This window comes from Cetorhinus maximus, unplaced genomic scaffold (genome assembly GCF_964194155.1).
Source record: "Cetorhinus maximus unplaced genomic scaffold, sCetMax3.hap1.1 HAP1_SCAFFOLD_323, whole genome shotgun sequence".
Taxonomy (NCBI): Eukaryota; Metazoa; Chordata; class Chondrichthyes; order Lamniformes; family Cetorhinidae; genus Cetorhinus; species Cetorhinus maximus.
In genome coordinates this window covers 14,417-34,509 of record NW_027596273.1, presented here as the reverse complement: position 1 = coordinate 34,509, position 20,093 = coordinate 14,417, and the positions used below count along the sequence as shown (strand labels likewise).

At 45.1% G+C, this 20,093-nt stretch overlaps 1 protein-coding gene across 1 annotated transcript in view; it reads right to left on the bottom strand.

Annotated features, from left to right (window-relative positions):
* LOC144673269 (uncharacterized) overlaps positions 1–18,308 on the bottom strand; it is a 36,277-nt gene extending 17,969 nt beyond the window's left edge. Inside the window, 2 exon segments of the mRNA XM_078535184.1 lie at positions 3,763–4,938; positions 17,164–18,308. Of these exon segments, the coding sequence (XP_078391310.1) occupies positions 3,763–4,938; positions 17,164–18,281 (2,294 nt within the window). The 5' untranslated portion in view covers positions 18,282–18,308.
* Positions 18,309–20,093: the final 1,785 nt, after the last annotated feature.

The window sequence follows — 20,093 nt, the reverse complement described above, 5'->3', positions numbered from 1 at the left end:
GGAAGTTGGATGGTCAGCAGTTTAGTGAGAATAGTGTCAAGGAAGCAGAAGGCAAGATGAGCTCTGAGTGAGATAGAAGATAGGAGAGAAATTGGAGAAAGATGCAAGTTAGGGGAACAGGCAGGTGTTTGTGTGGCCGTAGAAGTGACTCCAGGATGGTATGTTGCCTCCCTGGTGCCAGGGTCAAGGATGTCACAGAGCGGCTGAAGGACATTCTTCTGGGGGAGGGTGATCAGCCAGAGGTCGTGGTCCACATTGGTACCAATGACTTAGGGAGGAAGGATTTAGTCCTGCAATCAGAATTTAGGGAGCTAAGTAGAAAATTAACAAGCAGGACCTCAGCAGTAGTAACCTCCAGATTACTCCTAGTGCCATGTGCTAGTGATTACAGAAGTAGGAGGATAAGGCAGATGAATGCATGGCTGGAAAAGTGGTGCCGGAGGGAGGGCTTTAGATTCCTGGGACAGGCTCTGGGAGAGATGGCACCTGTAGAAGCCAGATGGATTGCACCTGAACAGAGCCGGGACTGAGCTCCTTGCAGGGCGTTTTGCTAGTGCTGTTGGGAGGGCTTTAAACTAGCTCAGCAGGAGTGCAGGAACCAAGAGAAAATATTAGAGAGGAATACCAGGGTGCACAAAATACTGGGAGGGACAGAGAGTACTAGTTTAGAGAAGAGTAAGTTAATAGGTAAAGTCGGGGCAAGGGAGAAAGTAACAAAAGCCAAATCAGGGTTATTGTGCATGCATGTAAATGCACAGAGTATAGTAAATAAGTTTGGGGAGTTACAGGTGCAGACTGCCATGTGGAAATGTGATGTTGTGGCAATAACAGACCTGGCTCAAGGAAGGGCAGAACTGGGTGTTCAATATTCCCGAGTACAAGGTGTTCAGAAGAGACAGGAAAGGAAGGAAAGGATGAGGGGTGGCGGTATTGGTTAAGGAGAGCATTGCAGTGCTGGAGAAAGAGGATGTCCCAGAGGGTTCAAGGACAGAATCAATTTGGCTAGGGTTAAGGAGCAAAAAGGGTGCAATTACATTGCTTGGTGTAGCCTATAGACCGCCAACTAGCGGGAAGGGTGTAGAGGAACAAATCTGCACGGAAAATACAGAGAAATGCAGGCATTATAGAGTAGTTATAATGGGAGACTTTAATTACCCGAATATAGATAGGGACAGTGGTAGTGTAAAGGGCGGAGAGGGACAAAAGTTCCTAAATTGTGTTCAGGAGAATATTCTCCAGAAGTATGTGTCTAATCCACTGTTGGACCTGGTTCTTGGAAATTAGGTTGGCCAAGTAGATCAAGTGTCAGTGGGGGAACATTTAGGAGATAGTGATTATTGTATTGCATGTTTTAGGATGATGATGAGAAAAGCACGATAGGCAATCCAGAGTAAGAATAATTAATGGGACAAGAGCCGACTTCAATGGAACAAAAATGGAGCTGGGCCAGATAGACTGGAACAAAAGATTGGCAGGAAAAACTGTAGCTGAACAATGGGCTACCTTCAAAAAATGAATTGGTTCGGGCACAGTCAAGTATTTAGACATTCACCTGAGTTGCCATAGCCTCCAGGGCTATGGGTCAAGTGCTGGAAAATGGAATTAGTGTAGTTAGATCTTTGTTGACCAGCTCAGACACGATGGGCTGAATGGCCTCCTTCTGTGCTGTAAACGTCCATGAGTCTATATTCCATCTAAAGGGAAAGGTGGGGCTAACAAATCCAGAGCTCTCTGGATGAAAAAGGAGATTGAAATTCAGATAAAAAGAAAAAGTGCACTTATGACAGGTGTCAGGTAGAAAATACAATTGAGAACCAAGTGGAATACAAAAGGTTCAGAGGGGAGGTGAAAAAGCACATGAGAGAAGCGAAGAGGGATTATGAGAAGAGACTGGCAGCCAACATAAAGGGGAATCCCAAAGTTTTCTACAGGCATATAAATAGTAAAAAGTTGATAAAAAGAGGAGTATGGCTGATTGGGGACCGAAAAGGGAATTTACACATGGACGAAGGGGCCATGGCTGAGGTATTAAATGAACACTTTGCATCCGTCTTTACTAAGGAGGTAGATGCTACCCAAGCCATGGTGACAGACTCTGAAGGGTTCAAAATTGATAGGGAGGAAGTGTTGAATAGACTATCGGTACTAAAACTTGACAAGGTACTGGGACCAAATGAGATGCATCCAAGGATATTGAAAGAAGTGAGAGTAGAAATTCCAGGGGCACTGGCCATAGTCTTTCAGTCTTCCCTAAACTCAGGGGTGGTGCTAGAGGACTGCAAAATTGTAAACATTATGCCCTTGTTCAAAAAGGTTGCAAGGATAAGCCCAGCAATTACAGACCAGTCAGTTTAACTTCAGTAGTGGGCAAGATTCTAGAAACAATTATTCAGGATAGAATTAGTAGTCACATGGAAAAATATGTGTTGATAAGGGAGAGCCAGCATGGATTACTAAAGTTTAACTAACTTGCTGGAGTTTTTTGAAGAGGTAACAAAAAAGGTGAATGAGGGTAATGCAGTTGATGTAGTGTATATGGACTGTCAAAACGCATTTGACACAGTGTCACACAACAGACTTCTGAGAAAAGTTATTGCTCATGGAATAAAAGGGACAGCAGCAATGTGGATACAAAATTGGCTGAAAACTGGGAAGCAGAGAGTAATGGTCAATGGATATTTTTCAGGCTGTAGGAAGGTTTGTAGTGGAGTTCCCCAGGGGCTGGTATTGGGACCCTTGCTTTTCCTGATATATATTAACGATCTAGATCTTGGTGTGCAGGGGACAATTTCAAAGTTTGCAGACGATATGCAAGTTGGGAGTGTTGTGGACTGCAAGGAGGACGGTGTGGAACTTCAAGAGGACAGACAAGTTGGTAGAGTGGGCAGATAGATGGCAGATGAAGTTCAATGCAGAGAAATTTGAGGTGATGCATTTTGGTAGGAAGAACATGGGGATGTAGAAGCAGAAAGACCTGGGTGTATATGTGTATAGATCACTGAAGGTGGCAGGACAGGTGGAGAGAGCAATTAGTAAAGCTTATAGTGCCCTGGGCTTTATTAATAGGGACATAGAGTACAAGGGCAGGGAAGTTATGCTGGATTTATATAAGACACTCACTAGACCTCAGCTGGAATATTGTGTACAGTTCTGGGCACCATGTTATAGGGAGGATGCGAACACATTGGAGAGAGTGCAGAAGGAGTTTACAAGAATAGTCCCAGGGATGAGAAACTTCAGCAATGGGGATAAATTGGAGAGATTAAGGCTGTTCTCCTTGGAGAGAAGAAGGCTAAGAGAAGATTTGATAGAGATGTTCAAAATCATGAAGGGTCTGGACAGAGTAGACGGGGAGAAGCTGTTCCCACTCGTAAAAGGATCAAGAACGAGAGGGCACAGATTTAAAGTGATTTACAAATGAAGCGAGTGGGACAGGAGAAAAATCTTTTTCACACAACGAGTGGTTCGGGTCTGGAATGCACTGTCTGGAAGTGCGGTGGAGCCAGGTTCAACTGAGGCATTCAAGAAGGCATTAGATGGTTATTTGGATCAAAACAATGTGCAAGGGTACAGGGAAAAGGCAGGGCAATGGCACTAGGCCATGATGCTCATTTGCAGAGCTGGTGCAGACACGATAGGCCGAATGGCCTCCTTTTGTGCCGTTAAAATTCTGTGATTCTGTGAACATCAGCAAAAACAGACCCCAAAGAACATGGCCCAGTCCTGGTGTGACCAGCTGTAAAATCCAATCACGGTAATTACTTGTGAACTCGCTGGTGTCTCAGAAGAGCGGAAGACTGAGTGAATCCCTTCCCACAGTCTGTGCAGCTGAACGGTCTCTCCCCAGTGTGAATTCGCTGGTGTACAGTGAGTTGAGATGATCGCTTAAATCCAATCCCGCATTGAGAGCACCTGAATGGTCTCTCGTCAGCGTGAACACGTTGATGGGACATCAGTTCCTGGGAACCTTTATAACGCTTCCCACAGTCTGAGCATTTAAACGGTCGCTCCACAGTGTGAACTCGCTGGTGTCTGAGCAGATTGGATGACTGAGTGAATCCCTTCCCACACTCCGTGCAGGTGAATGGCCTCTCCCCAGTGTGAATTCGCTGGTGTACAGTGAGGTCAGATGATTGACTGAATCCAGTCCCGCAGAGAGAGCACCTGAATGGTCTTTCATCCGTGTGAACACGTTGATGAGACAACAGTTCCTTGGAGCTTTTATAACACTTCCCACAGACTGGGCATTTAAAAGGTCTCGCGTCAGTGTGAATTCGCTGGTGCCTCAGTAATGTGGATGAGCGAGCAAATCCTGTCCCACACTTGGAGCATATGAATGGTCTCTCCCCAGTGTGAACTCGCTGGTGTGTCAGCAGGTCTGATGAACAAGTAAACCCCTTCCCACATTCAGAGCAGGTGAATGGCCTCTCTCCAGTGTGAACGCACTGGTGTTGCAGCAGGTCAGATGAATGATTGAATCCCTTCCCACACTCGGAGCAGGTGAATGGTCTCTCCCCAGTGTGAATTTGCTGGTGTATCAGCAAGTTGGATGATCGAGTGAATCCCTTCCCGCACTTGGAGCAGATGAACGGCCTCTCTCCAGTGTGAACTCGTTGGTGTACAGTGAGGTCAGATGATCGCCTGAAACGCATCCCACAGTGAGAGCATCTGAATGGCCTCTCATCAGTGTGAACACGTTGATGTATCAGCAGGTGGGAGGACTGAGTGAATCCCTTCCCACACTCGGAGCAGGTGAATGGCCTCTCCCCAGTGTGACTGCGCCGATGAGTTTTCAGGTCAGACGGGTAATTAAATCCTTTCCCACAGTCCCCACATTTCCACGGCTTCTCCCTGTTGTGACTGCATTTATGTTCTGATCGGTCAGATAATTGGCTGAAGCCTCGACCACACACAGAACACGTGTACGGTTTCTCTCCACTGTGAACAGTGCTTTCTCCTTCCGTGTTCAAAATCCGGTGACATTCACATTATGATAAATTGGGCTGCAAATCCTCCCCTTCTAATATCCTGTGAAATCGATGTAAAACAGAAAAAAGGGAGTGAGGGAGAACCCACAGAAACACAAAGGCAGGTTGTGAAATGGAGCTGAATGAATCTGGTAATTTGTGGGGCCGGCACCAGGGAAAAGTGACCATAAAAACTGCTGGATTGTCGTAAAAACCCAACTGGCTCACTAATGTCCTTCAGGGAATTATTATTATTTATTATTATTATTTAAATGGAGAGAAACTTCAGAATGCTTCAGTGCAGAGGGGTCTGGGTGTCCTCGTGCATGAATTGCTGAAAGCTAGTATGCAGGTACAGCAGGTAATAAGGAAGGCAAATGGAACTTTGGCATTTATTGCTAAGGGAATAGAGTATAAAAATAGGGAATTATTGCTGCAACTGTACAAGGCATTGGTGAGACTGCACCTGGAGGACTGTACACAGTTTTGGTCCCCTTACTTGAGGAAGGATGTAGTTGCATTGGAGGCAGTTCAGAGGAGGTTCACGAGATTGATTCCAGAGATGCGGGACTTGTCTTATGAGGAGAGATTGAGCAGTTTAGGCCTATACTTGCTAGAGTTTAGAAGGATGAGAGGAGATCTAATTGAGGTATATAAGATGCTAAAGGGGAGAGACAAAGTAGACGTGGAGCGGATGTTTCCTCTTCTGGGGCATTCTAGAACAAGAGGCCATAGTTTTAAGCTAAGGGGTGGTAGATTTAAATCAGAGATGAGGAGGAATTACTTTTCTCAAAGTCGTGAATCTGTGGAATTCACTATCTCAGAGTGCAGTGGATGCCGGGACACTGAATAAATTTAAGGAGGACATAGACAGATTTTTAATTAGTAACGGGTTGAATGGTTATGGGGAGAGGGCGGGAGTTGAGGCCGAAATGAGATCAGCCATGATCGTATTGAATGGCGGGGCAGGCTCGAGGGACTGAATAACCTACTCCTGCTCCTAGTTCTTATTAATGGAACCTTCCACCCAGACTGGGCCTATGCAAGACTCTGGTCTCTATGGAAGGAGAGAGAGAGAGAGAAGTAGGAGAGGCAGCAGTTGAAGGAGAGGGATTTTATATACCTACTACTCGACCATAACTTTGACAAATCTCCTGAACCACTAGCCTCCAGCACCTAGGACCAGGGTAGCCGGTGTATGTGAACACCAACTCTCCAAGTTCGCCTTGAAGTCACACACTCTCCTGACTGGTCTGACATCCAGTAATGAATGAACAGAAAATTCTTTCATATAAATACTGGGAAGACTGAAAGTGTTGTCTTCAGTCCCTACTACAAACTCCATTCCCTAACAACTGACTTCATCTCTCTCCCTGGCAACTGTCTGAGGCTGAACCAGACTGTTCAAAACTTTAGTGTAATACTTCACCCCAAGATGAGCTCTTTTTTAAAATCATTCGTTCATGGGATGTGAGCATCGCTAGCTAGACCAGCATTTATTGCCCATCCCTAAGTTAAGAGTCAACCACATTGCTGTGGGTCTGGAGTCACATGTCGGCCAGACCAGTACAAGGACGGCAGAATTCCATCCCTAGAGGACAGTAGTAAACCAGATGGGTTTTTACTACAAAAAAAAACCCATCTGGTTCACTAATGTCCTTTAGGGAAGGAAATCTGCTGTCCTTACCTGGTCTGGCCTACGTGTGACTCCAGACTCACAGCAATGTGACTGGCTCTTAATTGCCCTCTAAACAAGGGCAATCAGGGATGGGCAATAAATGCTGGCCTAGCCAGCAACCCCACATTCCATGAATAAGTAATGAAAAAAGCTTACAACCACACATCCTCATCATCACCCAGACGGCCTGTTTCCACCTCAGTAACTTCGCCCAACTCTGCCCTAGTCTCAGCTCACCTGTTGCTGAAACTCTCATCCATTCCTTTGTTACCTCTAGACTTAACTATCCTAAGGCACTCCGTGCCAGCCTCCCACATTCAACCTCTCTGTAATCTTGAGGCTATCCAAAACTCTGCTGCCCTTGTGTTTACTCACACCAAGTTTTCCTCGCCCATCACTCCTGTGCCCGCTGACCGACAAAGGTTCTTGGTTAAGAAGAATCTAAATTTTTAATTTCTCATCCTTATTTTCAAATTCCTCCTTGGCCCCTCCCTGTCTCTGTAACCTCCATCAGTCTCATGACCCTCTGAGATATCTGTGCTCATCTAATTCCAATCTCCTGAGCATTCCTATTTTAACTGTTCCACCTTTGGTGGCTGTGCCTTCAGTTGCCTAGGCCGTAAGCTCTGGAATTTCCTCCCTAAACCTCTCTGCCTCTCTACCTCAATTTCCCCCTTTAAGATACTCCTTAAAGCCTACCTCTTTGACAAAGCTTCTGGTCACCTGCCCAAATATCTCCTTATGTGGCTCAGTGTCAAATGTTGCTTTGTAATATTTCTGGGAAATGCCTTGGAACATTTTGTTACATTAAAGTTGCAATATAAATACAGATTGTTGTTATTGATTTGGATATATATCATTGTTTCTTCTTCATCACTGGTGAATAACCTGTAACTCCTTATCTAACATCATTGTGGGAGCACCTTCACCACACGGACTGCAGCAGTTCAAGAAGGTCAAACATCATCTTCTCCACAGGTAACTGGGGATGGGAAATATCTGCTGCTGGTCTTGTTAGTGACGCCCAAATCCCCAGAATAGATTTTATAAGTATGCATTTGTAGAATAGATTAAAAGCATCTACAGAAATATTTTTTCCTAAAACAATGATCTTTTACATTTCATGGCCAGTGTCTGCTCAGCAACCTCATCTTCCCCAGAACCTACCTCCCTTTGACAATTTCACGTTGGAAATTGCCGGGTCCTTGTGGTTAAACCCAGCAGCTTCTCCTCCATCTCCACTCCAGCTCAAACTGATACAGCAAAGGCTTTGAAAATAAAATTGGATAAGTACCTGAAGAGAAAAAGCTGGGCTATGAGGAAAGGGCAGGGAGTGGGACTAGCTGATCTGCAGTTGCACACAGCCAGCACAGGAATGACAGGATAAATGGCCTCCTGTATTGTAATCATTCTATGGCTGCATGAAAAAGTCTAACACTGGAGGCCAGGGACCAACCTCTCCAATCAACACCCACCCAAATACAAATCCGTTCTTAATTGGTTCATCTCTGTTCCCAGACTCAGTTCTGTGAGAAATGCCTGCAATAAAACCAAACCAAAATATTGCAGCTGCTGGAAATCTGAAATAAAAAGAGCAAGTGCTGGAAATACTCAGCAGGTCAGGCAGTAACTGTGGAAAGAGAAAGAGTTAAAATTTCAGGGTGTACAGAATGAATTATGGGGAATACAAATGAAGCAGAATTTGACAGTCAATATAAGCTCAGAAGTGGGAGAGAAATGATCTCTAGTGCAGGAAAAACAATTCCTGGCCATGGGAAGATAAAGCTGGTAAATCAGCAGTGAATAGCTGGGGGGATGGGCAGCAGTGGAACCTCATTTAGACACAGTTGGTGAAAATAACAGTAAAATACCAAACATGGTTAAAATACACCCAACATTAGAGGCAGAGGGATCCATACAACGGTAGAGAGGTGATTGTGAAGGGTAAGGGTGAAACAGAGCAATGGATGGACATGGATTCAGATCCACAGTAAAGGAGCCACACCAGCCCCAGAGCCATGGGACGACAGCGCAGCACTAAGAGCTCTAAATTGTCGATGAATGTTCAATAATACTCACCCCTGAAACAATTTCACTGTTTTCAAATTTAAAATCTCCTGCTGGAGCCTGCAGCTGGAAAGATATCAGAAGCACTGGAGTCAGAGAAAAATCTCACAGACTTCAAATCTTCTAGCTCTCTGTAAAAGGAGATTACAAAAGTCATAAGTGTCAGATGCAGGTATAAATTCAGAAGAGACAAACATTTCTCTTGATTTGAGTTTGCTGTGTGTAAATCCTCCCCTCCTAATCCCTGTAAAAGGGGTTCCAGAATCCATCACTGTCAGTCCAGGATAGAAATTCACAATATTCTCTCCTCCTGCTGCCTGGTCCAAGATAACTTAAGCAAGGACATATTTGCACTGGAAGCAGTTCAGAGAAAGTTCACTAGGCTGATTCCTGGAATGAGAGGCTTTGCCTCATGAGGAAAGGTTGAGCAAGGTGGGTCTCTATTCATTGGAGTTTCGAAGAATGAGAGGTGATCTTATTGAAACCTGTAAGATTCTGAGGGCACTTAACAGGGTGGATCCTGAGAGAGCTTTTTCCCCTCATGGGGGAATATGGAACAAGGAGGCACCATTTAAAAATAAAGGTTTTCAATAAACTTGACTGAGATGCGGAAGACTGAGGTGAGGAGAAATTTCTTCTCTCAGGCATCCATTAGTCTGTGGAACTCTCTTCCCCAGCAAGGAGTGGAGGTCTGGTTATTGAATAGATGCAAAGTTGAGTATTGCTAAAAAAAAAGGGACACGTTGAAGCTTTTCACCTTGTACTGAACAGGACAAATGGCAAGAATACCAATATAGGGAGAAAACAACTATACATACTGTATGCAAAGCGAGTGCTGATTGGTTGGCAAGTGGGCTCTGATTGGTAGAGGCATTGCCATGGAGAATGCACCAGTGATAGTGACTGACAGTTAACTGCCAAACATTGCAAACAGACCATACCCAACCAGCCTGTGTTTGCAAAGCTCAAAACAGTGTCCAATATTAGATGTGATTCCGTGATTGGACAACATTTGCTAAATAATCGTCAGTGTGCTAAAAATTACATTGACAACCAATTTAAGATTCTCAGTTGGGCTTGCAGTGTGGTGCATTTGCATGTACTGAAAGATACATATATTAATAGGGCTCAGTTCTTTGCAGACAGAAAAAACATATACACACATTGCGCCTGTTTCAGCTAAACAAAATAAGTGACAGCCATTTGCTGACTCATTCCTCAGGACAATGCCTTGACCAATCAGGGTCAAACTGTCTGGTTCAAATTTCAAACAATGCTTGGCAGTTAACTGTCAGGCACCATTACTAGTGCATTTTGCATAGCAAGCCTCTATCAATCAGAGTCCACTCGCCAACCAATCAGCATTCTCTTTACATACAGTATATATGGTTGTTTTTCCTTACATTGGTATTCTTGCGAAGTGCCCCGATGAGTACAAGACGAAAAGCTTCCACATGTCTCTTTTTTTCAGCAACACTCAAGTTCTTTACTACCAAATGACTAATTGAGACCGAGTTAGACAAATTTTTCATCTAAGCATCAAAATGAGGGGCGGGCAGTGCAGTTAAGACCACAATCAGATCAGCCATGGTCTCATTGAATGGTGCATCATGCTCAATGGGCCGACAGGCCAACTCCTGCTCCGAGTTCTGATGTTCTTATTCTTATGTTGTTAGGATGGCAGCGCTTGCACCCAGCAGCACATTGCCCTTCAAACGATGGCACATGTGTCTCTTCCCCCCCACCCACCTTAAACCAATTTATATTTCTCCCTTGTTGAAACTATGCTTCAGTTCTGCTGAAGGGCCATGAGGGCTCGAAACGTTGACTGATTTCTTCTCCGCCGATGCTGCCAGACTTGCTGAGTTTTTCCAGGTAATTCTGTTTTTATTTTGTTTTGGATTTCCAGCATCCGCAGTAGCTTTTAGCTTTTTGTTTTTATCCCTATAAAGATGGCGGCTGCTAACCTGGACCTGTCACTGACATCAACTGTGTCGGGCCTCTCGGTGTAAACAACGGATTGTATCAAAATTACTGGAACAGACTTCTCACCCTCCAGACGCTTTTTTAATGATGGCGGATAAGGAGACCCAGAATGCTCCGCGAGAGTGAATACACCCTATCTCCATCAGAAGGGCAGTTACGCCTAGGCGTGGGAAGGCCCCGCCCCCGGAAGCCGCCTGCGTGCGCGGAGCATGCGCAGTGTTGCTCCAGACTGAGCGCAGCTTCCGTGAGAGTGAGCGCGGCTCCTGGAATCTGAATGGGAGCGGCCGGGAGCGGGAGGAACAAGGATTCCTGTAGGAGCTGTTAATCCATTTCACACAGGCAGATACTTTTAATTTATGATGGGCTTATAGGAGTCAGTAGCAAGGCAGCTCATATTGCCAATCCCCAGTCGCTTGTTGAGAAATTGATGCTGGGTTTTGTTCTTGAACCGCTGCAGCCCGTGTGGTGAAGGGGCTTCCGCAAAACTGTTAGGTATAAACTGAGAGGATCTTCATCCAGTGATGAAGCAACAGTGATGTGTGTCCCAGTCTGTAACATTGACTTATATTTATAACAGTGATGTGTGTCCCAGTCTATAACACTGACTTACATTTATAATGGTGATGTGTGTCCCAGTCTGTAACACTGACTTACATTTGTAACGGTGATGTGTGTCCAAGTCTGTAACACTGACTTACATTTATAACGGTGATGTGTGTCCCAGTCTGTAACATTGACTTACATTTATAACGGTAATATGTGTCCAAGTCTGTAACATTGAATTACATTTATAACGGTAATATGTGTTCCAGTCTGTAACATTGACTTACATTTATAACAGTGATATGTGTCCTAGTCTGTAACATTGACTTACATTTATAACGGTGATATGTGTCCAAGTCTGTAACATTGACTTTCATTTATAGAGCGCCTTTGATGTAATCAAACATTCCAGGGTGTTTTATGGGAGTTTTACAAAGCAACATCTGACACCGAGACACACACAGATATCAGGGAAGAAAGTCAAAAGTTTGGTCAAAGAGGTAGGTTTGAAGGAGTGTCTTAATGAGGAAAGTAAGTTACAGAGGTGGAGAGATTTCATGAGGGATATTGTGAGTTTTTGCCTTTGGCCCAGCCACAAACACTGAAGGAACTGAAAATGGGGATGCTGAAGAGACCGGAATTAGATGAGCACAGAGATCTCAGAGGGCTGTGGGGCTGGAGGAGATGACGGAAATAGGGGTGAGCAAAGCTTTGGAGAGATTTGGAAACAGATGAAAGTTTTCAGATTTGAAGCACTGCTCAACCTGAGCCTAAGTAGCTCAGTGAGCAGAGTAGTGAAGGGTAGCAGAGTTTTGGATGAACTCAGCTTTACAGAGAGGTTAAATGTGGGATGAATTAGAATATTCAAATTTAGGGAGTGGAATGGATGAGAGTTTCAGAAGCAGATTAGCTGACTCAGGGGCAAAGCAGGTGAGATTACTGAGATGGAAATAGGCGGTGTTCTGTGGTCAGGAGATCAGCAGGTGGGAAACATGACACTGAGATTGTGCCCAGTCTTGTCCAGCCTGGGACAGTTGCCAGGGAGAGGAATGAAGTCAGTGGCTATGGAATAGTTTAGAGCGGGGACTGAAGACAATGTCTTTGGTCTTCACGATATTTAACTGGAGGAAATTTCTGTTCATCCAGTACTAGGAGTCAGACAAGTCACGACAGTTTCAACTTGGAGGGGAACTTGGAAGTGATGGTTTTCACATACACCTGCTTCTCTGGTTCTTCCAGATGGTAGAAGTTGAGGGTTTGGAAGTTTCTGTCAAAGTTTAGGTTGAGTTGTGGATATATAAAATCCCTCTCCTTTGCCCCCTAATGCTCCCACATCTCAATGTCTGCCTGTTCTCCCTTAGAAGCCAGAGTCCAGATCCAGATGAGATGGTGGATCCCTTTCCCTGAAGGACATTAGTGAACCAGTTGGGTTTTTATGACAATCCATCAGCTTTCATGGTCACTTTTCCCTAGTGCCGGCCCCACAAATTACCAGATTCATTCAGCTCAATTTCACAATCTGCCTTTGTGTCTTTGTGGGTTCTCTCACTCACTCCCTTTTCTCTGTTTTAAATCAATTTCACAGGGTATTAGAGGGGAAGAATTTACAGTCAGGAAATTCAAACCCAACATCACTTCAGGATCTAACAAAGTTGCAGAATTTATCGTAACCTGAATATTGTCGGATTTTGAACATGGAAGGAAAAAACACCGTTCACAGTTGGGAGAAACCGTACACGTGTTCTGTGTGTGGACGAGGCTTCAACCGATCATCTGACCTGTCGAGACACAAGCGCAGTCACACTGAGGAGAAACCGTGTAAATGTGGGGATTGTGGGAAAGGATTCAATTTTCCAGTTCAGCTGGAATCTCATCGGCGCAGTCACACCGGGGAGAAGCCGTTCACCTGCTCCGAGTGTGGGAAGGGATTCACTCTGTCATGCAACCTATTGGCTCACCAGCGAGTTCACTCTGACGAGAAACCTTTTAAATGCCCAGACTGTGGGAAGTGCTATAAAAGTTCTGGTGAACTGATGCGCCATCAACGTATTCACACTGATGAGAGGCCATTCAGGTGCTCTCGGTGCCATACTGGGTTCAGGCAATTATCTGACCTCACTGTACACCAGCGAGTTCACACTGGAGAGAGGCCATTCACCTGCTCCGAGTGTGGGAAGGGATTCACTCAGTTAGCCAACCTGCTGACACACCAGCGCATTCATACTGGTGAGAGGCCGTTCACCTGCTCCTTGTGTGGAAAGGGATTCACTACATTATCCAACCAGCTGTAGCACCAGCGAGTTCACACTGGGGAGAGGCCATTCACCTGCACCGTATGTCAGAAGGGATTTGCTCACTCATCCACCCTGCTGAGACACCAGCGAGTTCACAAAGATGCATGAGAATGCCATCATCTTCATGTTTCCCACCAAGCCCCACACCATCCTGACTTGGAACTATATCGCCGTTCCTTCACTGTCACTGGAAGAAAATCCTGGAACCCCCTTCCTAACAGCACTGTGGGTGTACCTATCCCACACGGACTGCAGTGATTCAAGAAGACAGCTCACCAGCACCTTCTCAAGGGCAATTAGGGATGGGCAATAAATGCTGGCCCAGCCAGTGACACCAGCGACACCCACATCCCATGAACAAATAAGTAAAAAAAATTACAGTGCTTGAATTTTGCTGTTAATCACACTTAGAACTGACCTACGTTCCTAGTTTATTTCTGCTGATGTAAATGAACTCCAGCCCAGTTATCGGGATTAATATTTTGGATAAAAGTTAAATAAATCAGCTCTGTTTTAAATTACACAATATGTTGAGTCATTTTAATATCTCTAACATGTTAGCTCCTTTTGAATTGCTCTCCCTCTCCCCTGTCTCCTCCATCTCACCCCCAACAAGTGCTCATGGAGGAGCAGCTCATGGTCTTCTTTGTCACTAAAATTGAGACAATCCAACCAGCTGCCTCTGTTGTTTCCCTCCCTTCCCCTAACCTACTGGGCCAAACCTCCCCTAAAGTTCCCCTTACACCGAGCTTTGAACTCACATCTTCCTCTAGTTTCTCTCCCACCTCCCCTCATGCCCTCTCAGAGCTCATCTTGTCCATGAGACACACCACCTGCTCCATTGACACTATTCCCACTAAACTACTGACTGCACAACCTCTCCATGGGAAGATAATGCAGTGGATTCGGAGCTCTCTTCTCCCCAGCTCTGATCTAAGAAGCTGCAGCTACACTGGAGATATTTATATTTAACTTGGTCACCACATTCGTCATCTGGCCCTGTTCAAACCATAACCACAAGGATATCTGTGTATTGTTCTGAGTGTGAACACAAGGCTGCGTCACTATTACACACAGGTACCATTTCCTTGGTTCACATCTCTATACAATGACCAGCTCTTTACACATCCCCTTCCACACTCAAATCAACATCACAAATACAGATTATCTGCTCATTATCAGATTGCTTGTTGGTTCCTCAAATCGCCTCTAAACCCCCTGCCCTTTATTTTCAATCTATGCCCCCTGGTTATTGACACCACCGCTAAGGGAAAATGTTTCTTCCTATCTACCCATTCTATGCCCCTCATAATTTTGTACACCTCTATCAGGTCCCCCCTCAGCCTTCTCTGCTCGAAGGAAAACAACCCTCGCCTATCCAGTCTCTCTTCATAGCTGAAACGCTCCAGCCCAGGCAACATCCTGGTGAATCCCCTCTGCACCCTCTCCAGTGCAAGCACATCCTTCCTATAGTTTGGTGACCAGAATTGCACACAGTACTCCAGCTATGGCCTAACTCACATTGTATACACTCCAACATAACCTCCCTGCTCTTATATTCTGTGTCTCGGCTAATAAAGGCAGGTGTCCCATGTGAGCTGGGGTGGGGTGGAGACAGGCGACATTATGGAGATTGAAATATCTGGTGTTAGTGATGGTGTGGATATGTGGTCAGAAACTTATCTTGGGGTTAAATCTGACACCAAGATTGTGAACAGTGTGGTTGAGCCTCCAACAGGGAGAGGGATGCACACGGCAGTTATGGAACAGAATTTGCCAGGCTGATCAAATCCACAAAGGAGACTTGGCTACGCTATCACAATAATTTTGCTATTTGCATTTATTACAAGAAGTCAGAAGTAATGAGTAATGGCACTGAAGTCAGAAGTAATGAGTTCATGGCCACCTTCAGAGATTTTAAAGATTAATTTAAAGTATTTATTAACAAAAGAAGAAAAAACTTAAACACACACACACACACAAAATCATGGTTACAGTTACTTAATCTTATAGCATTTCACAAAGTTCATACTTAACCAGACTACCAACTACACACTTCCTTTAAGGCAACAACCCAAATAGATTCCCAATTTATAAAGACATTCAGTACTATTACCACAAGCACCCACTCGACAGTGGAATTCCAAAGGCTTTTAACACAACCTTGGTTACTGGAACAGCAAACTTCTGGAGGGTAGCTAGAGGCTTTTCCCCACCCCCCAAGTCTGTTTCACACGTTGCACCTTTCAAGATCTCACAAGGCCATACCCCACACAACCTTCCATCCTTCTTTAAATATATTTTATACCTTTTGATTTGTAAATCCCATTGTTTCTCTTTCGAAGTTACTTTTCCCAGAATACAAAAATCTTTCACGTTGTTATTATGGCCAGCACTTCTGGGAAAAACAAATGCAATCACTTTGCCTGACTTATCTTGTCAGTTGTAAACATTACACCATCCCTTTGAAAATCAAACAACTCCTTCATTTATCTAAACATGTAAATTACCTTCACACCTCATTCACTGAGACCTCATTCCAGCTCACTTATCCCCATTTCAAATGCTTCTTTTACACCTCACTCCTTTGATAATTTAAACCTTGCAGTCTAATTGTCTTTAGTTAATTAAATTAGCCACACACACAGAACCATAAGCTTGCTTTACAATATGCCACAATAATATCAGAAAAAAATCTGATAGTTCCTTGACAATTCAAAGTGGTGACTGAAGACAATAGCTTTGGTCTTCCCAAATTTTGATTGGAGAAAATTCCTGCTTATTCAGTACTTGGTGTCGGATAAGCAGTTTGATAATTCAGTAACAGTGAAGGAATGGAGAGGGATGGTGGTGAGGTAGAGCTGGGCGTTGTCAGTGTACATGTGAAAACTAACATGGTGCTTTTGGATGATGTTGCCTAGTGGCAGCCTGTAGATGAGAAATAGGAGGGGCCAAGGATAGATCCTTGGGGACACCAAGTTCAAGGACTTTGTAGAGAAAAGGGAGTTTGGAGATGGGGTGGTAGGTTGTAAAGATGGTGGGATAAAGGTTTGTTTCTTCTCAGGAGAGTGTTAGTGGTGGATTTTAAGGCAAGAGGGACAGATAAGAGAACGAACCATTAACAATATCAGCTAACATGGAGAAAATGGATGGTCAGCAGTTTCGTGAGAATAGTGTCAAGGCAGCAGAAGGCAGGTCTCATTGACAAGATGAGCTCTGAGAGGGCAAGAGGGGAGAGAGGGGCAAAACTGGAGAAAAACACAGGTTCAGGGCAAGGGGCAGGGGGGAGCTTTAGAAAGAGTTTGGCCCAGTGGGCCAGTGGAACGAGGGAAGCAGTTGATCGGATTGTCTCAATCTTAGTGACAACGAAGCTCCATGAGCTCCTCACACTCGTTGGAGTTGTGGATGAAGGAGACAGAGGAGAGGGAGAGCACTTCAAAAGGAACTAATTTGTGTTAGAGATATTAAAAAGACTCAACACGATGCAAGTTTAACACAAAGCTGATTTATTTGACTTTATCCAGAATATTAACCCCTACAATTGGACTGGAGTTTATTAACATCAGCAGAAACAGACCAAATGGACACAGTTCAGTCCTGGATGCGATTAACAGAAAAACCCAATCACTTGTGAACTCGCTGATGTTTCAGCAGTTTGGATGAGGTTATGAATCCCTTCCCACACTCGGGGCAGGTGAATGGCCTCTCCCCAGTGTGAACTCGCCGGTGTCTCAGCAGGGAGGATGTGGTTGTGAATCCCCTCCCACACTTGGGGCAGCTGAATGGCCTCTCCCCAGTGTGAACTCGCCGGTGTCTCAGCAGGGAGGATGTGGTTGTGAATCCCCTCCCACACTCAGAGCAGGTGAATGGCCTCTCCCCAGTGTGCGTGCGCTGGTGTGTCAACAGGATGGATAAGCGAGTGAATCCCATCCCACACTCTGAGCAGGTGAATGGTCTCTCCCCATTGTGAATTCGCTGGTGTACAATGAGTTGAGATGATTGTCTGAACCCAGTCCCGCAGTGAGAGCACCTGAACGGTCTCTCATCGGTGTGAACACGTTGATGGATCATCAGGTCCCCGGAACTTTTAAAGCACTTCCCACAGTCTGGACATTTGAAAGGTCTCTCGTCAGTGTGAACACTCTGGTGATTCAGCAGGGTGGATGCGTTAGCAAATCCCTTCCCACACTTGGAGCAGGTGAATGGGCTCTCCCCAGTGTGAATTCGCTGGTGAACAGTGAGGTGAAATAATGTCTTGAACCCAGTCCCACAGTGCGAGCACCTGAATGGCCTCTCATCAGTGTGAACACGTTGATGGGCAGTCAGTTCCCGGGGACTTTTAAAGCACTTCCCGCAGTCTGGACATTTGAAAGGTCTCTCGTCAGTGTGAACTCGCTGGTGTGTCAGCAGGGTGGATGAGCGAGCAAATCCCTTCCCACACTCGGAGCAGGTGAACGGCCTCTCCCCAGTGTGAACTCGCCGATGTTTCAGCAGGCTGGACGAACAAGTAAATCCCTTCCTACACTCAGGGCAGGTGAATGGCCTCTCCCCAGTGTGAATTCGTTGATGATTTTCCAGCTCTGATGGGTAATTAAATCCCTTCCCACAGTCCCCACATTTCCACAGTTTCTCCCTGTTGTGACTGCATTTATGTTTCAACAGATTAGATGATCGGTTGAAGCCTCGTCCACACACAGAACACGTGTACGGTTTCTCCCCACTGTGAACGGTGCTTTTTCCTTCCATGTTCAACTTCCGATGATATCTGGGTGACGATAAACTGGGCAACTCTGTCAGATTCTGATGTGATGTTTGGTTTCAGTTTCCCAACTGCAAATCCTCCCCTTCTAATACCCTGTGAAATTGATTTAAAACAGAGAAAAGGGAGTGAGAGAGAATCCACAAAAACAGGTTGTGAAATTGAGTTGAATGAATCTGGTAATTTGTGGGGCCGACACCAGGGAAAAGTGAGCATGAAAACTGCTGGATTGTCATAAAAACCCAACTGGTTCACTGATGTCCTTCAGGGAAGGGAATCTGCCACCCAGTCTGGGCCTACACAAGGCACAGGCCTAGATGGAAGAAGACAGGAAGAGAGAGAAGGGTTGGGGTGGGAGAGGGAACTGTTGAAAAAGAGGGATTACAACTCAACCAGAATTTTGACAGAAACTCAAAACCCTGAACCTCCACCACCTAGAAGGGCCAGCTCACTACCACCTTCTCAAAGGAAACTAGGGATGGGCAATAAATGCTGGCCCATCCAGCAAAGCCCACATCCTATGAATGAATGAAAAAAACATAAGGTATTAGCTAATCATAAAAGTATCACAGACACGGATTTAAGATTTAGGGTAAGATCTACAGGGGGAATGTGAGGAAGAAATTTCACACATTGAGTGTTAATGACATGGAACTCAAAGACTGATAATATCCAGGTCCTGATGAATCGAGTGACTCGAGTCAGATCTTAATGTGATCTTTGCTTGGAGTTTGCTGTGTGCAAATCCTCCCCTTCCAATCCCCTGTAAAAGGAGTTTCCAAAACCCATCCCCGTCAGTCCAGGATAGAAATGCACAACATTCTCTCCTCCTGGTGACAGGGATGACTGCGCATGCGCCATGCTACACATTAACCCCGCTCAAGATGGCGGTCGTTAACCTGGGCCTTTTGCTGGAGACGTGATCCCGCAGCCTTCGCCCCACAGATAGTTTCTTATTTTGGGTTAAGAGCCGCATCGAGTGCTTACGAACCCTCCCCATCCACCCACCGGCTCTATTTTTCCCTCCACTCCGCTCTTTATCTTACCTCCTGTGGATCCGACAAACAAGCCTCCATCCACCGTCATTACACACACTGCGCATGCTCCAGATCACCGTGCCCGTTGGATTGACGGAAACTCCGGACCAATAGGAAGAGGGGGCGGAGCTGGAGTTCCGATCGTGCGCGTGTGATCCTCCAACCAATCGGAGTGAATGAGGGGGGGCTGAATCCGGATGTCCCTCATTGGCTGAAACCCTGCATCATTTTGAAAGCTGATTTGTCTCAACCTCCAGGAGAAAACTGGACCTTTCTGTTTGTGGCTTTAAACAGATGAAACCCTGTGGGTGTGAAGCATACGTTTCAACATTTGTTAATGAAATGTGGGAACATGATGAAACAATGCTCAAACAATTCATGGGCTGACTTAAATGAATAACTGGGGAGACATGGAGTGTTAACATTAAAACAAGGAGAGTCCCTGTTTCCAATAAGTGAACTGGCAGAAGGGTTAGGACAGGTTCAATGTCATAATTCAGAATAACACAGACTCTGAAGAAGAGTCATACGGACTCGAAACATTAACTCTGTGTTTCTTTCCACAGATGCTGTCAGACCTGCTGAATTTTTCCAGAATTTTTTGTATTTCTTACAGACTATAAAGGAACAGCTGATCTCAAAGATAATCTTTTGCAGTATGTGTGGAGGGGATCAGCTGAATCAGGTTTAAAGGGGTGAAATGATATTTTTTCTAGATTGGACAATCACATTAAAATCTGCAACTCAGATGGGACCATGGAT